General features: G+C 70.8%; 1 protein-coding gene across 1 annotated transcript; it reads left to right on the top strand.

Annotated features, from left to right (window-relative positions):
* The first annotated feature begins 311 nt into the window (after positions 1-311).
* Positions 312-5480, top strand: CBX4 (chromobox 4). Its single transcript, XM_055133349.1, has 5 exons — positions 312-484; positions 615-658; positions 1665-1730; positions 3393-3459; positions 3651-5480. The coding sequence occupies exons 1-5, from the start codon at positions 416-418 to the stop codon at positions 4974-4976; spliced, it is 1572 nt and encodes a 523-aa protein (XP_054989324.1). The 5' UTR covers positions 312-415; the 3' UTR covers positions 4977-5480.
* The last annotated feature ends 6506 nt before the right edge of the window (positions 5481-11986 follow it).

Here is an 11986-nt window from a genome sequence, read left to right as displayed (position 1 = left end):
CCGCCCCGGCACCTCCCCGGCGGGCGGGCGCCCGCCTCCCCGCCGCCCCCCGGCCGCCCGCCTCGTCCCCGCCCGCCCGGGCCCGGGGCCTCGGGTAGGCCGGGCTGCGCCAATCCCGGCGGCGACCCGCCCCCTGACGCCGAGCAGCCCGGCGAGGCCCCGCCCGCTGACGTCGGATTTGCATGAGTTCTTGTGCAGCCGCGGTCCGGGCGCAGTTGTCTGAGCGAGCGCGAGCCGGGGGTCGCGGCGGGCGGCGGCGGCGGCGGCGGCGGCGGGGCCGGCCGGGCTGGGCTGGGCGAGCGCGCGGGCGGGCGGCGGGGGCGCCGGGGCCGGGGCGGCAGCCGGGCGCCGGCGGGAGCCAGCAGCGTCTGCAGCCGCGCCGGCCGCCCGCGCCCCGGCGCGCTCGGGCCGGGCCATGGAGCTGCCAGCTGTTGGCGAGCACGTCTTCGCCGTGGAGAGCATCGAGAAGAAGCGGATCCGCAAGGTAGGGGCCGCGGGCGCGGCGGCCGGGCGCGGCGGGCCGCGGGCGGGCGGGAAGGGGGTGGGGAGGCTGCGGGCCGGAGCCGGGACCCCGCGGAAGCGCTGACGGGGTGCTGTCTCGCCCCCTCCCCCAGGGCCGAGTGGAGTATCTGGTGAAATGGAGAGGCTGGTCCCCCAAGTAAGTGGCGGCCGCGGCGCGGGGCCGGGGCGGCCGGACCCGCCGGGCTGCCGGGCCGGCGGGGGGAGCGGCCGGGAGGCGGGAGGAGGAGCGGGAGGGGGTGGGGAGGTCGGTGGCAGGCACTGGGGAAGCCGAGCCCCAGCCCGAGCCCGGGCCCAGTGTGGTGCTCGGCTCTCCGGGAAATGCCATCACTAATTTATGCGCTCGGAGGAGCCGGCGGAGCGGCGCGCGGCGGGGCCGAGCGCGGAGGCCGGCGCGGGAGGGAGGGCGCAGCGCTGGCTGATGTGCAGCAGAAAATGGCTCCTTCCCCCTTTCCCTCCGCGCACGGCTCCATATTGCAAAACCAGAAAAAAAAAATGAAAAAGCGACGAAAATGCAATTGGGCACCTCGTCCCTCCGCGTGGCGCGGGGAGGGCGGGGGGGGGGAGGCTGGAGGCGTCGGGCACTGTCACTGCGGCGCTTTTGGTGCGGAATATTTTTTTTTATTTGAAACGCGAACGTACCGGATGGAGACAGACGCGCAGGCACACGCGCACACACACTCGCACACACACGGACGGGCGTATTTTTTGTGTGGCTGAGTATTTGGGGGGTGCCTGCCCGTGACAGCGGCGCCGGGGCCGCGAGGGGGTGTGGGGGGGTCGCCGGCGAGCGGATTAGGGGCCAGACGGAGCCGGGCTGCAGCGGGCCAGGCCGGCGGTGGGGCTGCGCCTTTGCAGCTGGGCTGCCGGTCGGGAGCAGAGGGGCTTCGGGAACATGTCACAGTAACATGCTTAAAATTCTTGACAACTGCGAAATGAGCTGCTCGCGGCTCCCCGCGCCCCTCCTCCGCGGCCTTTCCCCCGGTGTGTTTGTTTTGACTCGGGAGGCGGCGGGCACCGGGGCCGGCCTGCAGAAGCCCCCGGCCAGCCCTCACCCACCGCCCGAGGGCTCCCCCAGGCCCCTCTGCTGACCGGGGCCCGCTCCCTCCGCTTGACGCGTGTCCCCTTCCCTCTTCCCTTGCAAGATATAACACGTGGGAGCCCGAGGAGAACATCCTGGACCCCCGGCTGCTGATCGCCTTCCAGAACAGGTGAGCTGCAGCCGGCCGCCTCCAGCGTGACCTTATATGGGAGCGGGCGAGTGGGCCGCGGCGGCCAGCGGGCGGGCACGGGGCGCCCGGGGGCCCACCCGAGCGGCTCCCCCACCGCACCACACCCGGGGCTGAGTGGCGGGGCTGTGGCCTCCAGGCCTCCAGCCTCTGTCCTTGGCCTTGCTGCAGCCGGGTGGGGGCGGGGCAGAGCCCAGAGGGAGAGGCTGGGGGGAGGCGGGGAGGGGACGGGTGGGGGCCAGGAGGGGCTGCACCTGGCTCTCCCAGGGCTGCCTCGGAGCCCCCCTGGGCCTAGGTGCCTGGCCCTGCAGCCGCAGGGCTGGCGGCTTGGCACAGCCACCTGGCGGGCCAGCTCGGGGAAGTGGCATTGTGAAACCGCAGGACGGCCCAGGCCCGCGCTTAACCTGTTGGGGGCCGGGGAGAAGTCGCTAAGCCCCTCTCTGCGCCCCAGGGAGCTGGGAGTGGCCAGGGGCAGGTCTGCCAGGCCTGGAGGCTTGCCGTGCCGGGCCCCTGGGCGCTCGGAAGCCCACCAGCCCGCCTGAGCGGGTGGGACAGGGTGGGGGGCGATTGTGCACGGGCCTGAGCAGCCGAGCAGATGCGGTCAGCGCAGCTGCCGGGGCTGGCTGGGGGGCCCGCGGGGGCAGGGGCGGGGACAGCCCGCAGGCTGCCCGCACCCCGTGGATTTTGCATTATTTCCTGTGGCGAGTTTGGCACGGAGCACTCAGACCCGGGGCGACCGCGGGGAAGTTGCACTCCCGCGTCGCGGGGAGTGGGGGGGACTGCCAGGAAGGACCCGCCTCCTCCACCTGGGAGTTCGCCTTGTAACCATGTCAGCGGCTGATGCCATGTTGCATAATGGGTCCCCGAAGAATTCCAGCGCGGGCTGTTGCAATGCCACGCAACTTCGGAGTCAGGCCCCCTCCCCGCCCCCGGCCCCGGGGTCGCCGCGGCGGGCGCTGCAGAGGCGCCCCGCGCCCTCGGAGAGCGGGGGAATGCCAGGACGGCCCCGCCGGCGCCGGGCGGAAGTCTCGCAGCTGCAGCCCCGCGCGCCTTAATAATTTGGGAATCGCGGCGGCCGGGAGGAGCCGGGGCGCTGCCCGCTCCAGCCGGTTCACCTGGTGGCGGCGAACCTGGTCGGCGGTCCCGCCCCCGGCCCCGGCCCCTAATTGGCTCATTTGCGGCTGTGTAAACAAGGGCGCAGCCCCTCCCCCTGTTCGGTGCCGGCCTTTAAGGAAGGGGCCTCCCTTCTGCCGGCGGCACTGTCATCTGAATCCTAATGAGGTCATTAGCATCGTGTGCCTCTGCCGCCGCGAGCGTGGACCCACCTCGGGGGCACGGCTTCACCTCCCTGCATTCCCGCGCCCACCCCGCGTGGCGCAAGGCCTCCGGCCCCGGCGGCCGCCTTGCTGGGGGCGTCGACGCGGGTGCGGACCTCCGGGAGGTGCGAGCGCTTCTCGGAAGACCCTCTGGGCAGAGGAGCCCCAGGCAGGCTGGGCCTGGAGCTGGCCCAGGTGCCCAGCCGACGGCGGCCCGACCTCCTGCCCCAGCGCTTCTCCCATCTCGCTGGCGGGTGGTGGTGGCGCCTGGAGAGGGTAGGACGCGGAGGGGAGTGACCCTGAGGCTAACCCCGCCCTCTGTCCCCAGGGAACGGCAGGAGCAGCTGATGGGGTGTCGGAAGAGAGGCCCCAAGCCCAAGCCGCTGGTGGTCCAGGTGAATGCGCGCCCGCCCCCAATTTCCCCTGGCTAGGACTCGGGGACCCGCGGGGGGCGGGCGGGGGGCGGGTGGGACACTCCTCTCCGCAGCCCGTCCCGCCTCCTCTCCACCTCCTCTCCACCGGCCCCACGGGGAGGGGGCGGGGCGGAGCTGGGCGGGGCCGCTCACCCCCGCCCGCGTCCCCCCAGGTGCCTACCTTCGCCCGCCGCTCCAACGTGCTGACCGGGCTCCAGGATTCCTCCGCCGACAACCGCGCCAAGTTGGAGCTGGGCGCGCAGGGCAAGGGCCAAGGCCACCAGTATGAGCTCAACAGCAAGAAGCACCACCAGTACCAGCCGCACAGCAAGGAGAGGGCGGGCAAGCCGCCGCCGCCCGGCAAGAGCGGCAAGTACTACTACCAGCTCAACAGCAAGAAGCACCACCCCTACCAGCCCGACCCCAAGATGTACGACCTGCAGTACCAGGCCGGCCACAAGGAGGCGCCCAGCCCCGCGGGCCCGGACCTGGGCGCCAAGAGCCACGCGCCCGACAAGTGGGCGCACGGCGCGGCGGCCAAGGGCTACCTGGGCGCCGTGAAGCCGCTGGCCGGGGCGGCGGGCGCGGCGGGCAAGGGCGCGGAGAAGGGCCCGCCCAACGGGCTGGCGCCGGCGCCCAAGGAGGCGGGCGCGGGCAACGGGCTGGGCGGCAAGATGAAGATCGTGAAGAACAAGAACAAGAACGGGCGCATCGTGATCGTGATGAGCAAGTACATGGAGAACGGCATGCAGGCCGTGAAGATCAAGTCGGCCGAGGCCGAGGACGCGCGCGCCGGCCACAAGCGCCGCGCGCCCGACGAGCGGACTTTCAAGAAGGCGGGCGCCGAGGAGAAGAAGGCGGAGGCGGCGCCGGGCAAGCGGCGCGAGGAGGCGGCGGGGCCCGAGCCGCAGCCCCCCGAGGCGGGCGCGCGCAAGCCGGCCCCGGCCAAGGAGGCGCTCGAGCAGCCCCTGCCGCTCACCACCAAGCCCGAGCTGCTGGCCTGGGACCCCGCGCGGGGCCCGCCCGCGGCCCCGCACCACGCCCCGCACGCCCCGCACACGCTGGGCCTCGGCCCGGCCCACGCGCGCAAGCGCTGCCTGTCCGAGACGCACGGCGAGCGCGACCCCGGCAAGAAGCGCCTGACGGCGCGCAGCATCAGCACCCCCACCTGCCTGGGGGCCGGCGCGCCCGCCGCGCTCCCGCCGCCCGAGGTCATCCTGCTGGACTCCGACCTGGACGAGCCCATAGACTTGCGCTGCGTGAAGACGCGGGAGGCGGCGGCGCCGGCCAGCGCCCCGCGCGTGAAGCCCGAGGCGGCCGCCCCGGTGGTGGTGGCGGCGGCCACCGTGCCCCCTGCGGCTGAGAAGCCCCCCGCCGCGGCGCAGGACGAGCCCGAGGAGCCGCTGGGCGAGTTCAAGCCCTTCTTCGGGAACATCATCATCACCGACGTCACCGCGAACTGCCTCACCGTCACCTTCAAGGAGTACGTGACGGTGTAAGGGCGGGCGGGCGCCCGCGTCCTAGTATTATCCTCTCCCGTGCTAACTCGTCCAGTGCAGGCTCCACCCCCGTTTGTACGTGGTGTTATATTGAAACGTATTGTCTGAGCTCAGAAGGCCCGGCCACCCCCTTCGGGCCGATATATATATATACATATATATATATTTATTTGTAGGTATTTATATATTGAAATATAAAAACCTAGATTTATGGAGTTTCCTCTAGATCATGTTATATTCTATATCAGACAAACTATTTTCTGTTGCTGCCCCTCTCTGCGCGTTTCGGTTCATTTCCTTTCGTCCCGGCCAGGGACTGCTATACCGGTGACCTTGGTATATATTTTTGGATACTGTACACATGGATGTGTTGTTTCTATGTGCAAAAAAAAAAAAAGTTTGTTAAAAGGCTGAAGAGCTCTCTAGAGACTGCTGCTAGACTGTCTAGGCTAAGCTCCCGACACCCCCTGCTTGAATGTACATAGTAAAGGAGATTCGAAGGTGCCTGTGGCTGTGAGTGCCGGTCGCGTCCTGCGCGGGATCCCTGCGGCCGCTCGGGGGCACTGGGTGGGCAGGGTCCTGGGTCCTGCCTGCAGGGCGGGTGTGGGTGCGGAGGGAGGGACGCGTGGGCGCCCGGGGTGGCGGGCAGGCAGGGGTTAAGGTGGATAGAGGGAGTGGGGGCCCGGGCAGGCAGGGGTTAAGGCGGGCAGGGGGCTCGGTGCCCTCCAAAAGCCACCAGAAAGCGCCCCGCCAGCCCTGCAGACCAGCGACCTTCTGGGGCTGGGCGCGCGCGCGCGGGCAGAGCCGCAGAGCTGGGGGCTGGTGGGCACCGGTGGGGGCGGCGGGCAGGGTCCTGGGGCGGGGGCGGCGGGCGGCACCGCGAGAGATAGAGGCCTGAATGCGGCCAGTGTGGGGCTGTTGGCCGGCAGCCACGGCGCCTGGGGGAGGGGAGCGCAGCAGGGGGGGAGGGGAGGGGAGGGAGAGTTCTTAAAAAAAAAGGGGGGGCTGGGAGTTTGCACCAGCCCAGAACTGCCCCCTCCACACAGCCCCCCAGGCCCCCCCGCCGCCCCTCCCCCGCTGGAGAGTGCCCTTTGGCACCCTGGGAGCCGGGGAGGGCGGGTGATTCCCACTGCTCTGGCCAGCCGCCTGCCCGCGCTGGAATGGGGTCGGCCCTTATGGCTGGGGCACAAAGGCACATGCCAGGCGGGCATGGTGGCTCCCAGTCCCCAGGGCAGGCCCGGGGCCCCTCCTGGGGCAGCACAGCTGGTGGCTGGAAACTTAGCGTCTGGGGGGCCCCTCCAGCCCAGTGGGTGGTCTTGGCCAGGCTGAGCCAGGGTGGCATCTGGGTGGGCAGGGGCAGAGGAGGAGAGGGGCGGCCTGGAGCTCTGCAGGGCAGGGAGGGGGGCCGGGGGGCAGGGCACAAGCAGGCCTGGCGTGACCCTGGGGCGGCCACACGTCTGTCCATCCTGGGCTGCCCCAGGGTCAAGCCTGCTGTGCCCCGCGTCCTGCCCCCAGCACAGGGTGGTCTCGGTGGGGTCCAGTCCCGGGGAGAGAGGGACCCTGGGTGAGACTGGCTCTGGCCCTGCCCCACGGTGCCTCGAGCCGGAGCCCCGCACACCTGTGCCAGGCCTGCTCGCCCTGCTCCCTCCTACCCCTTTGCACACAGCCTGGGCGAGTGCAGGCAGAGTGGCCGCGCCCCACGACCCCCACGTTTCCCTTCACGTTTCCCACGGGAAGGCGCTTGTCCTCGCCGGCCAGAACCAGGCACAGCAGCCAGAGCGCAGGTTTCGGGGCACCCTGGGTCCAGACGGCCAGCGTCTGCCCACAGTGGGCGGCAGTGGCTCGAGATGCCCCGTGATTTGGGGTGAGGGGTCACCACTGGACAAAAGGGGGCCAGAGAGAGCCCCTTGGGTTTCGCACCAAGGTTCCTCTTCACTCCCAGCCCCGCAGACGGTCAAGGGGGGTGAGATGAGGGCAGTGCCCACTCTCCAACCCCAGCCCTCTCCTGTCTTCCACCTCCCAAGACAGGATCTGCGGAGAGGTCAAACTAGGTCAGGAGAAATCCCGGCGTACTTCTGGAAGAAGCCCTAAAACACCAGCGTCCAGCTGGCGGGCAGTCAGCAGCCCGCCCGGAGCCAGCTCGCAGGCCCTGGTGTGCCCTGACGGGGCCCCAGATGCAGTCCCCTCCCTCCCTCTGCCCTCGCAAGGGGCCTCGTCCTTGTCCCTCGTGGCCTCTTGCTTGGGAGAGTGACCGTGGGGGAGCTCCGCGGAGCCAGCAGCCAAGGGGGCACCCAGAGGAGTCACCGTGAAGGGGCTCGGCCTCTCCTGGGCCCCCGCTACAGAGCCCGCAGCCATGCCCGCCGTCTGCGCAGTCACGCCGTCCATACTCCGCCCACCAGACCCTCCTTCCCAGCCCACAGTGCCCCTCGTCGGCAGAGAGGAAGGCGAAGGCCAGAGCCCGGTGACCTCTCGGTGGAAGCCAGCGGCGCCCCAGCCACCCGGCCTGCAGGTCCTTCCTAGCCTCTTCGGGCCCCGCTGCCCCCCGCGGCTGTCCTCAGCCACCCCCACCTTCCTGGGACCCTCAGCACAGGCTCCCACCCTGGGGTGGCCGGCCAGTGGCACGCAGCGCCGGGAGTGGCTAAGCTCTGTCCCCACCCTGACGGACCCAGGCCCGGCCTGGCGCTGCCACAGCACCCTCGGGCAAGCTGGGGGCAGCAGGCGTGTCCGAGCTTTCACCAGAATCGTGTGTGCTGTGTGTGTGCATGTGTGAACCCTGAGGGCCCCTGTGGCGGGCAGGGGCTCAGCGTGTCCCCGTCCTGTGGCCACCCCCAGCGTCCACAGCCGAGGCCGGCCGAGCTGCGGGGTGCAGTCTCAAGTGTGCCCTGCACCCAGTGTCCACCTGGGGTGTGTGGGGCTGCCACCCTGTCGCCCTCCCCTGGGCCTTTCAGGGGTCTCCGGAGGCCCCAGCGAGCAGGTCATGGACACCAGGGCCCCTGGCCGTCCTCTCCACGCCGCTTCCTGCCCCTCGCAGCAGGGCTGGGGGCCGTGCCAGGGTGGGACGGGATCTCCGCAGCGGACACCGCTGTGCAGCCCCGAGCTGCCTCCCTGCCCCCGCTGCCCGCTCTGAGGAGGCACTGGCATGGTGGTGGCACGGTAGGCACCTCTGGCCGCGGGGCCGGGAGGAGGGGTGCAGCCTGAGGGGCCCGGCCCCCCGCCCCGCGGAGGGTCTTGAGCATCAGCACAGCCCCGCCCGCCCAGGTGTCCGTAAACCCCTGGATTTCCTCCTTTCCGCTGCATCTGAGAAATTCTTCACTAATTCCATGGTATCTGGTTTCTCATTGTCTCAGGCAGCCCCTTGGGGTGGGCTTCCCAACGGCGGGCGAAGGCACGGGGTCCCACGCAGAGCCCCGACGCACGCTCGCTGGCGGGAAAGGTCATCCTTGGGCCCTCCACGCAGGAGGGGCTGGGGCCGCCTCCGCTCAGCCCCCGTGCCACGCAGAGACATCAGCCAAGGCACCCGTCCTCCCCCCCCCCCCGTTACGGTGACGGCTGCTGGGGACACGGGGCCCACTGCGAGCTGGGCTCGTCCAGGCGCGGGTCAGGGACCCTGTCTCCCCACGGGCTCTCCGGGAGGTGAGTGCGGGCAGCCACCGGCAGGCGGAGGCCATTTCTGGCCGGTCTTTGTCCCCCCACCTTGGAGCAGGAGACAAAGTCCCGAGGGCTGGAGGTCCAGGACCTTGCACTGTCCCCTTCCCGGAATTAAAAATTATTCATGTTTGCAAATTACTTCTGGTTCTCATGACTTGCCCCTCGCACCTGCCTGCAGGCCTGAGCGCGGCTGTGCCTGGAGACCAGGAGGCCAGGAGCCCGGGTGCTGCCCAAGGGTGGCCAGGGGCTGGCTCTGGTCGCGGGACAGCTCCCCGGCGTCCCTGGACCCGGACCCCTCCAGAGAGGCACGGTGGAGCTGGCGTCCTCGGCAAGGGCAGGAGGAACCGTGGCCGTGCGCCCCCTCACCCACACAGCAGGACCCAGAGGCGCGTGAGGTTGGGCGTTAGACCCCCACGCGTAGAGCAACCAGCTACCAGAACCACCCTGGAGAAGGGGGCGGGCAGAGCTGCCCAGGCTCAGCTTCCCAGGTTGGACGGACGGGCGGACGGGGCTGACCTGCAGCCCGCGGGCAGGGCCCAGTCTGAGCAGGGTACCCCCCACTGGAGAACAGAAAATCCAGCCCACGAAGGAGCAGCCGGGCAAAGGGCCCGTGCCCAGACCGAGCGAAGTTGCCCTCTGTCTGCGGCATGTCCCCTGGCTGGCCCGGCCTGGGCGGGGCCTGGCCACACCTGCCGTGGGGCAGGCGCGTCCGGCTTCTCTCTCACACTGAGGCGCGAGGCCTGACACAGAACCGGGGTGCGAGGGACTGGGCCCTCCCCAGCCCCACGGCCCCCAGGTGGGGGCAGCCTGCTGTGGGCACAGCCTGCTGACCTCAGGGTGCTGACCGGCCGGGGCACTGTGTCCACTCAGCCCCAGCCCGGCCTCGGGGAGGTGCAGCCTGGGCAGAAGGAGGGGTGCAGAGTGCCGTGGGCCTGGCCTGGTCCTGCGCCGGGCGGCAGCCGGGACTCCACGGCGCGAGGAAACCGCTGGCCAGGTGTCCGCCACTGACCGGCGTCCTGCCGCCTCCTCACCTTCCTTTGCTTTCCTAGATTTTTTACCACACCAGCGGTGCTCAGGGCTCGGAGGGCCTCGGGGTGCTGGGCCCAGACCTGGGCCTCTGCATTCAGAGCCGGGCGCTGGCCCCTGCCCTGCGTCCCCAGCCCTCCTCGCCACCTCCCTTCCTGTCTCCGCCTCCCGCCAGCCCAGCGCAGCCAGGCAGGGATGGTGCCTTCACCTCACGCCCCGCCTGCGACGACGTTCTTTCCTCGGGGGACACAGGCCGTCTTCCCTGGGCACATCTCTGACCCCCCTCTGGCGGGTCAGAGTGAAATACAGACGACAGACTCAGGCAGACGGGTTCGAGCTCGGAGGCGCCCTGCCAGCGCCCAGCACCTCCGGAACCTGTTTGCTCTTTTCCAGGCTTCCTGAGGGGAAACCCCCCTTTGCTTTTAGTTCTGCAGCTACAGTCCCGACAGGCCGCTCTCTGCCCGGTGCCAGGCACGCTGAGGGACCGAAAGGGGTCCCGGGCCTCCCTGCCAGGCACCGGCAAGACGCGGAGCCTCTGGTCTGGGGAGGCCCAGCCCTACCGGTGTCCACACACAGGCCTTGTGGAGGGGCAGGCGGGGCAGCGGGGTGGGCGGCGGTGGGCGTCCCGTCCCTCACGCGGCCTTCCCCTTGGACAGGGACTGCCCCGCGCCCACGCCCGCGTGCCGGCGCATCTCCCCTGCAGCAGGGCGCTGGGCCTCCCTCTGCACACACAAGGCCTGGGTGCTCTCGGCCCGAGCACCACGCTGTGAGCAGCTCCCGGCACTGCTGCGTGGCCGAGGCCGAGCCAGGGCGGTGGCGGGGCCAGGGCCAGGGAGCTGCAGCAGACCCCGGGCCCCTGGCACCGCTGGGCGTCTCCCGAGCACTGTGGGGTGTGGCACCAGCTGCGCCTGTCCCCGCCATTGCCCGAGCACTGAGCAGCCTCCCGGCCACACGAGCCAGTGCGGCGGCCGACTGCTGGGGCAGTGGGGAAGCCGGCCCCGGACCCCGGCTCCACACGGGGCCCCTGAGCCCAGGCAGGAGCGGCCCCGAGCACAGAGCCAGAATCAGCCCTGAGAGGTGCTGCCGGGCCCCAGACAACGACACAGGCCCTGGGAGGAAGGGGCGGGGTGCCCGAGGGAGAGGCCGCCAGCGCGGACCCACCATGTCCAGTCCTGCTCCAGCGCTGTGTCCCCAGCCTCCCACTGGTGCTCCTAGGCCCACCTCTCCCGCCCTGGTGTGCCGTGGTGTCGGTGTGGTGGAGGCCCAGCCAGGGCACTGATGGAACAGCAGCCCTGGCGCCCGCAGGGCACTGCCCCCGCGCAGCCTGGCGGAGAGTCGTGGGTCTGAGCAGGCCTGTGGGCCCAGGAACAGCCGCGCCTCCTGGAGGGGTCTGGAGGGAAGCTCGTCCCTGCACCCCGGCCGTCTACCTGCCTCAAGGGAGGCCGCTGCTGTTGCGGAAAGTTCTAGAAGAGACGCTCTCCCTTCCCTGTGGGTCCTCACCGCGGGCTTTGCGCCGGGGGTGGGACGGGCACCTCTGGGGCACCTCGTCACTCACGTCCCCTTGGCCCAGAAGCCGCAGGTGCCCTGACACCATGTCCCGGGGCCCTAGCACACCCCACAGGCCCCCGAGGGGACCCCCACCCCGAGCTGTGGCTTCCCTGGGGGTCACCCCGCCCTGCCCCGGCTGCGCCCCAGCCTCCGGGCCTCAGGCGTGCCAGAGCCCCGTGCCCCGCTGCTGAGAGGGGAGGTGGGCACTGCCCTTCCTCTGCGGGGCTGGACGGGGCTCTCCCTGCCTGCCCGGCCTCTCACTGACCCCAGTGGTCCTCTGGCCAGAGCTGGCAAGATGCCAGGCCTGCCTCACCTCCTCTTCCTCACCGGCGCCTGTGCGATGCCCGTCTTGACCCAGGGGTGGTCAGAGAGGTCAAAGGTTCTGAGGCCACAGAGGTAGGAAGTGGGGGCCAGACAGGACCGCCTCCCGCCTCCCGGGCCCACCCGCACAGGGGGAGCCCACAGCGGGAGTCGGGCGGTGCTGGGGCCCTGCCGCTCCCGTTTCCGGCACTGACCGGGCTGTCCAGCGAAGCCTGTGCTCCGGCCCTGGGTGTCATCTCCCGGGACCCCTCTGACAGGTGACCCCAGGACAACAGGCCCCCCAGCTGTGGAGGCCTGGCCCGGGCTCAGCTCCGGGTCCTGCTCAGACCAAACACCCTGGTGCTGCCGAGTTCGACTCCCCTAACCCTCGGGCCCCCCTTCAAGCCTGTGCGTGACCTTCCAGGTCACTGTGTCCGCGGCACTCCCGCCCGCCCGCCGCACACCAGCAGTGCAGCATTTGGCCGAGA

Source organism: Sorex araneus, chromosome 3 (genome assembly GCF_027595985.1).
Source record: "Sorex araneus isolate mSorAra2 chromosome 3, mSorAra2.pri, whole genome shotgun sequence".
NCBI classification, from domain to species: Eukaryota; Metazoa; Chordata; class Mammalia; order Eulipotyphla; family Soricidae; genus Sorex; species Sorex araneus.
Note: the sequence above shows the minus strand (reverse complement) of the source record. Positions and strands in the feature narration are given on the sequence as shown.

Coding starts and splice junctions, on each gene's coding strand:
- CBX4 (XM_055133349.1), top strand. CDS start 416: ATGGAGCTGCCAGCTGTTGGCGAGCACGTCTTCGCCGTGGAGAGCATC. Junction 485..614: donor AGAAGAAGCGGATCCGCAAG/GTAGGGGCCGCG, acceptor CCCCTCCCCCAG/GGCCGAGTGGAGTATCTGGT. Junction 1,731..3,392: donor CTGATCGCCTTCCAGAACAG/GTGAGCTGCAGC, acceptor CTCTGTCCCCAG/GGAACGGCAGGAGCAGCTGA.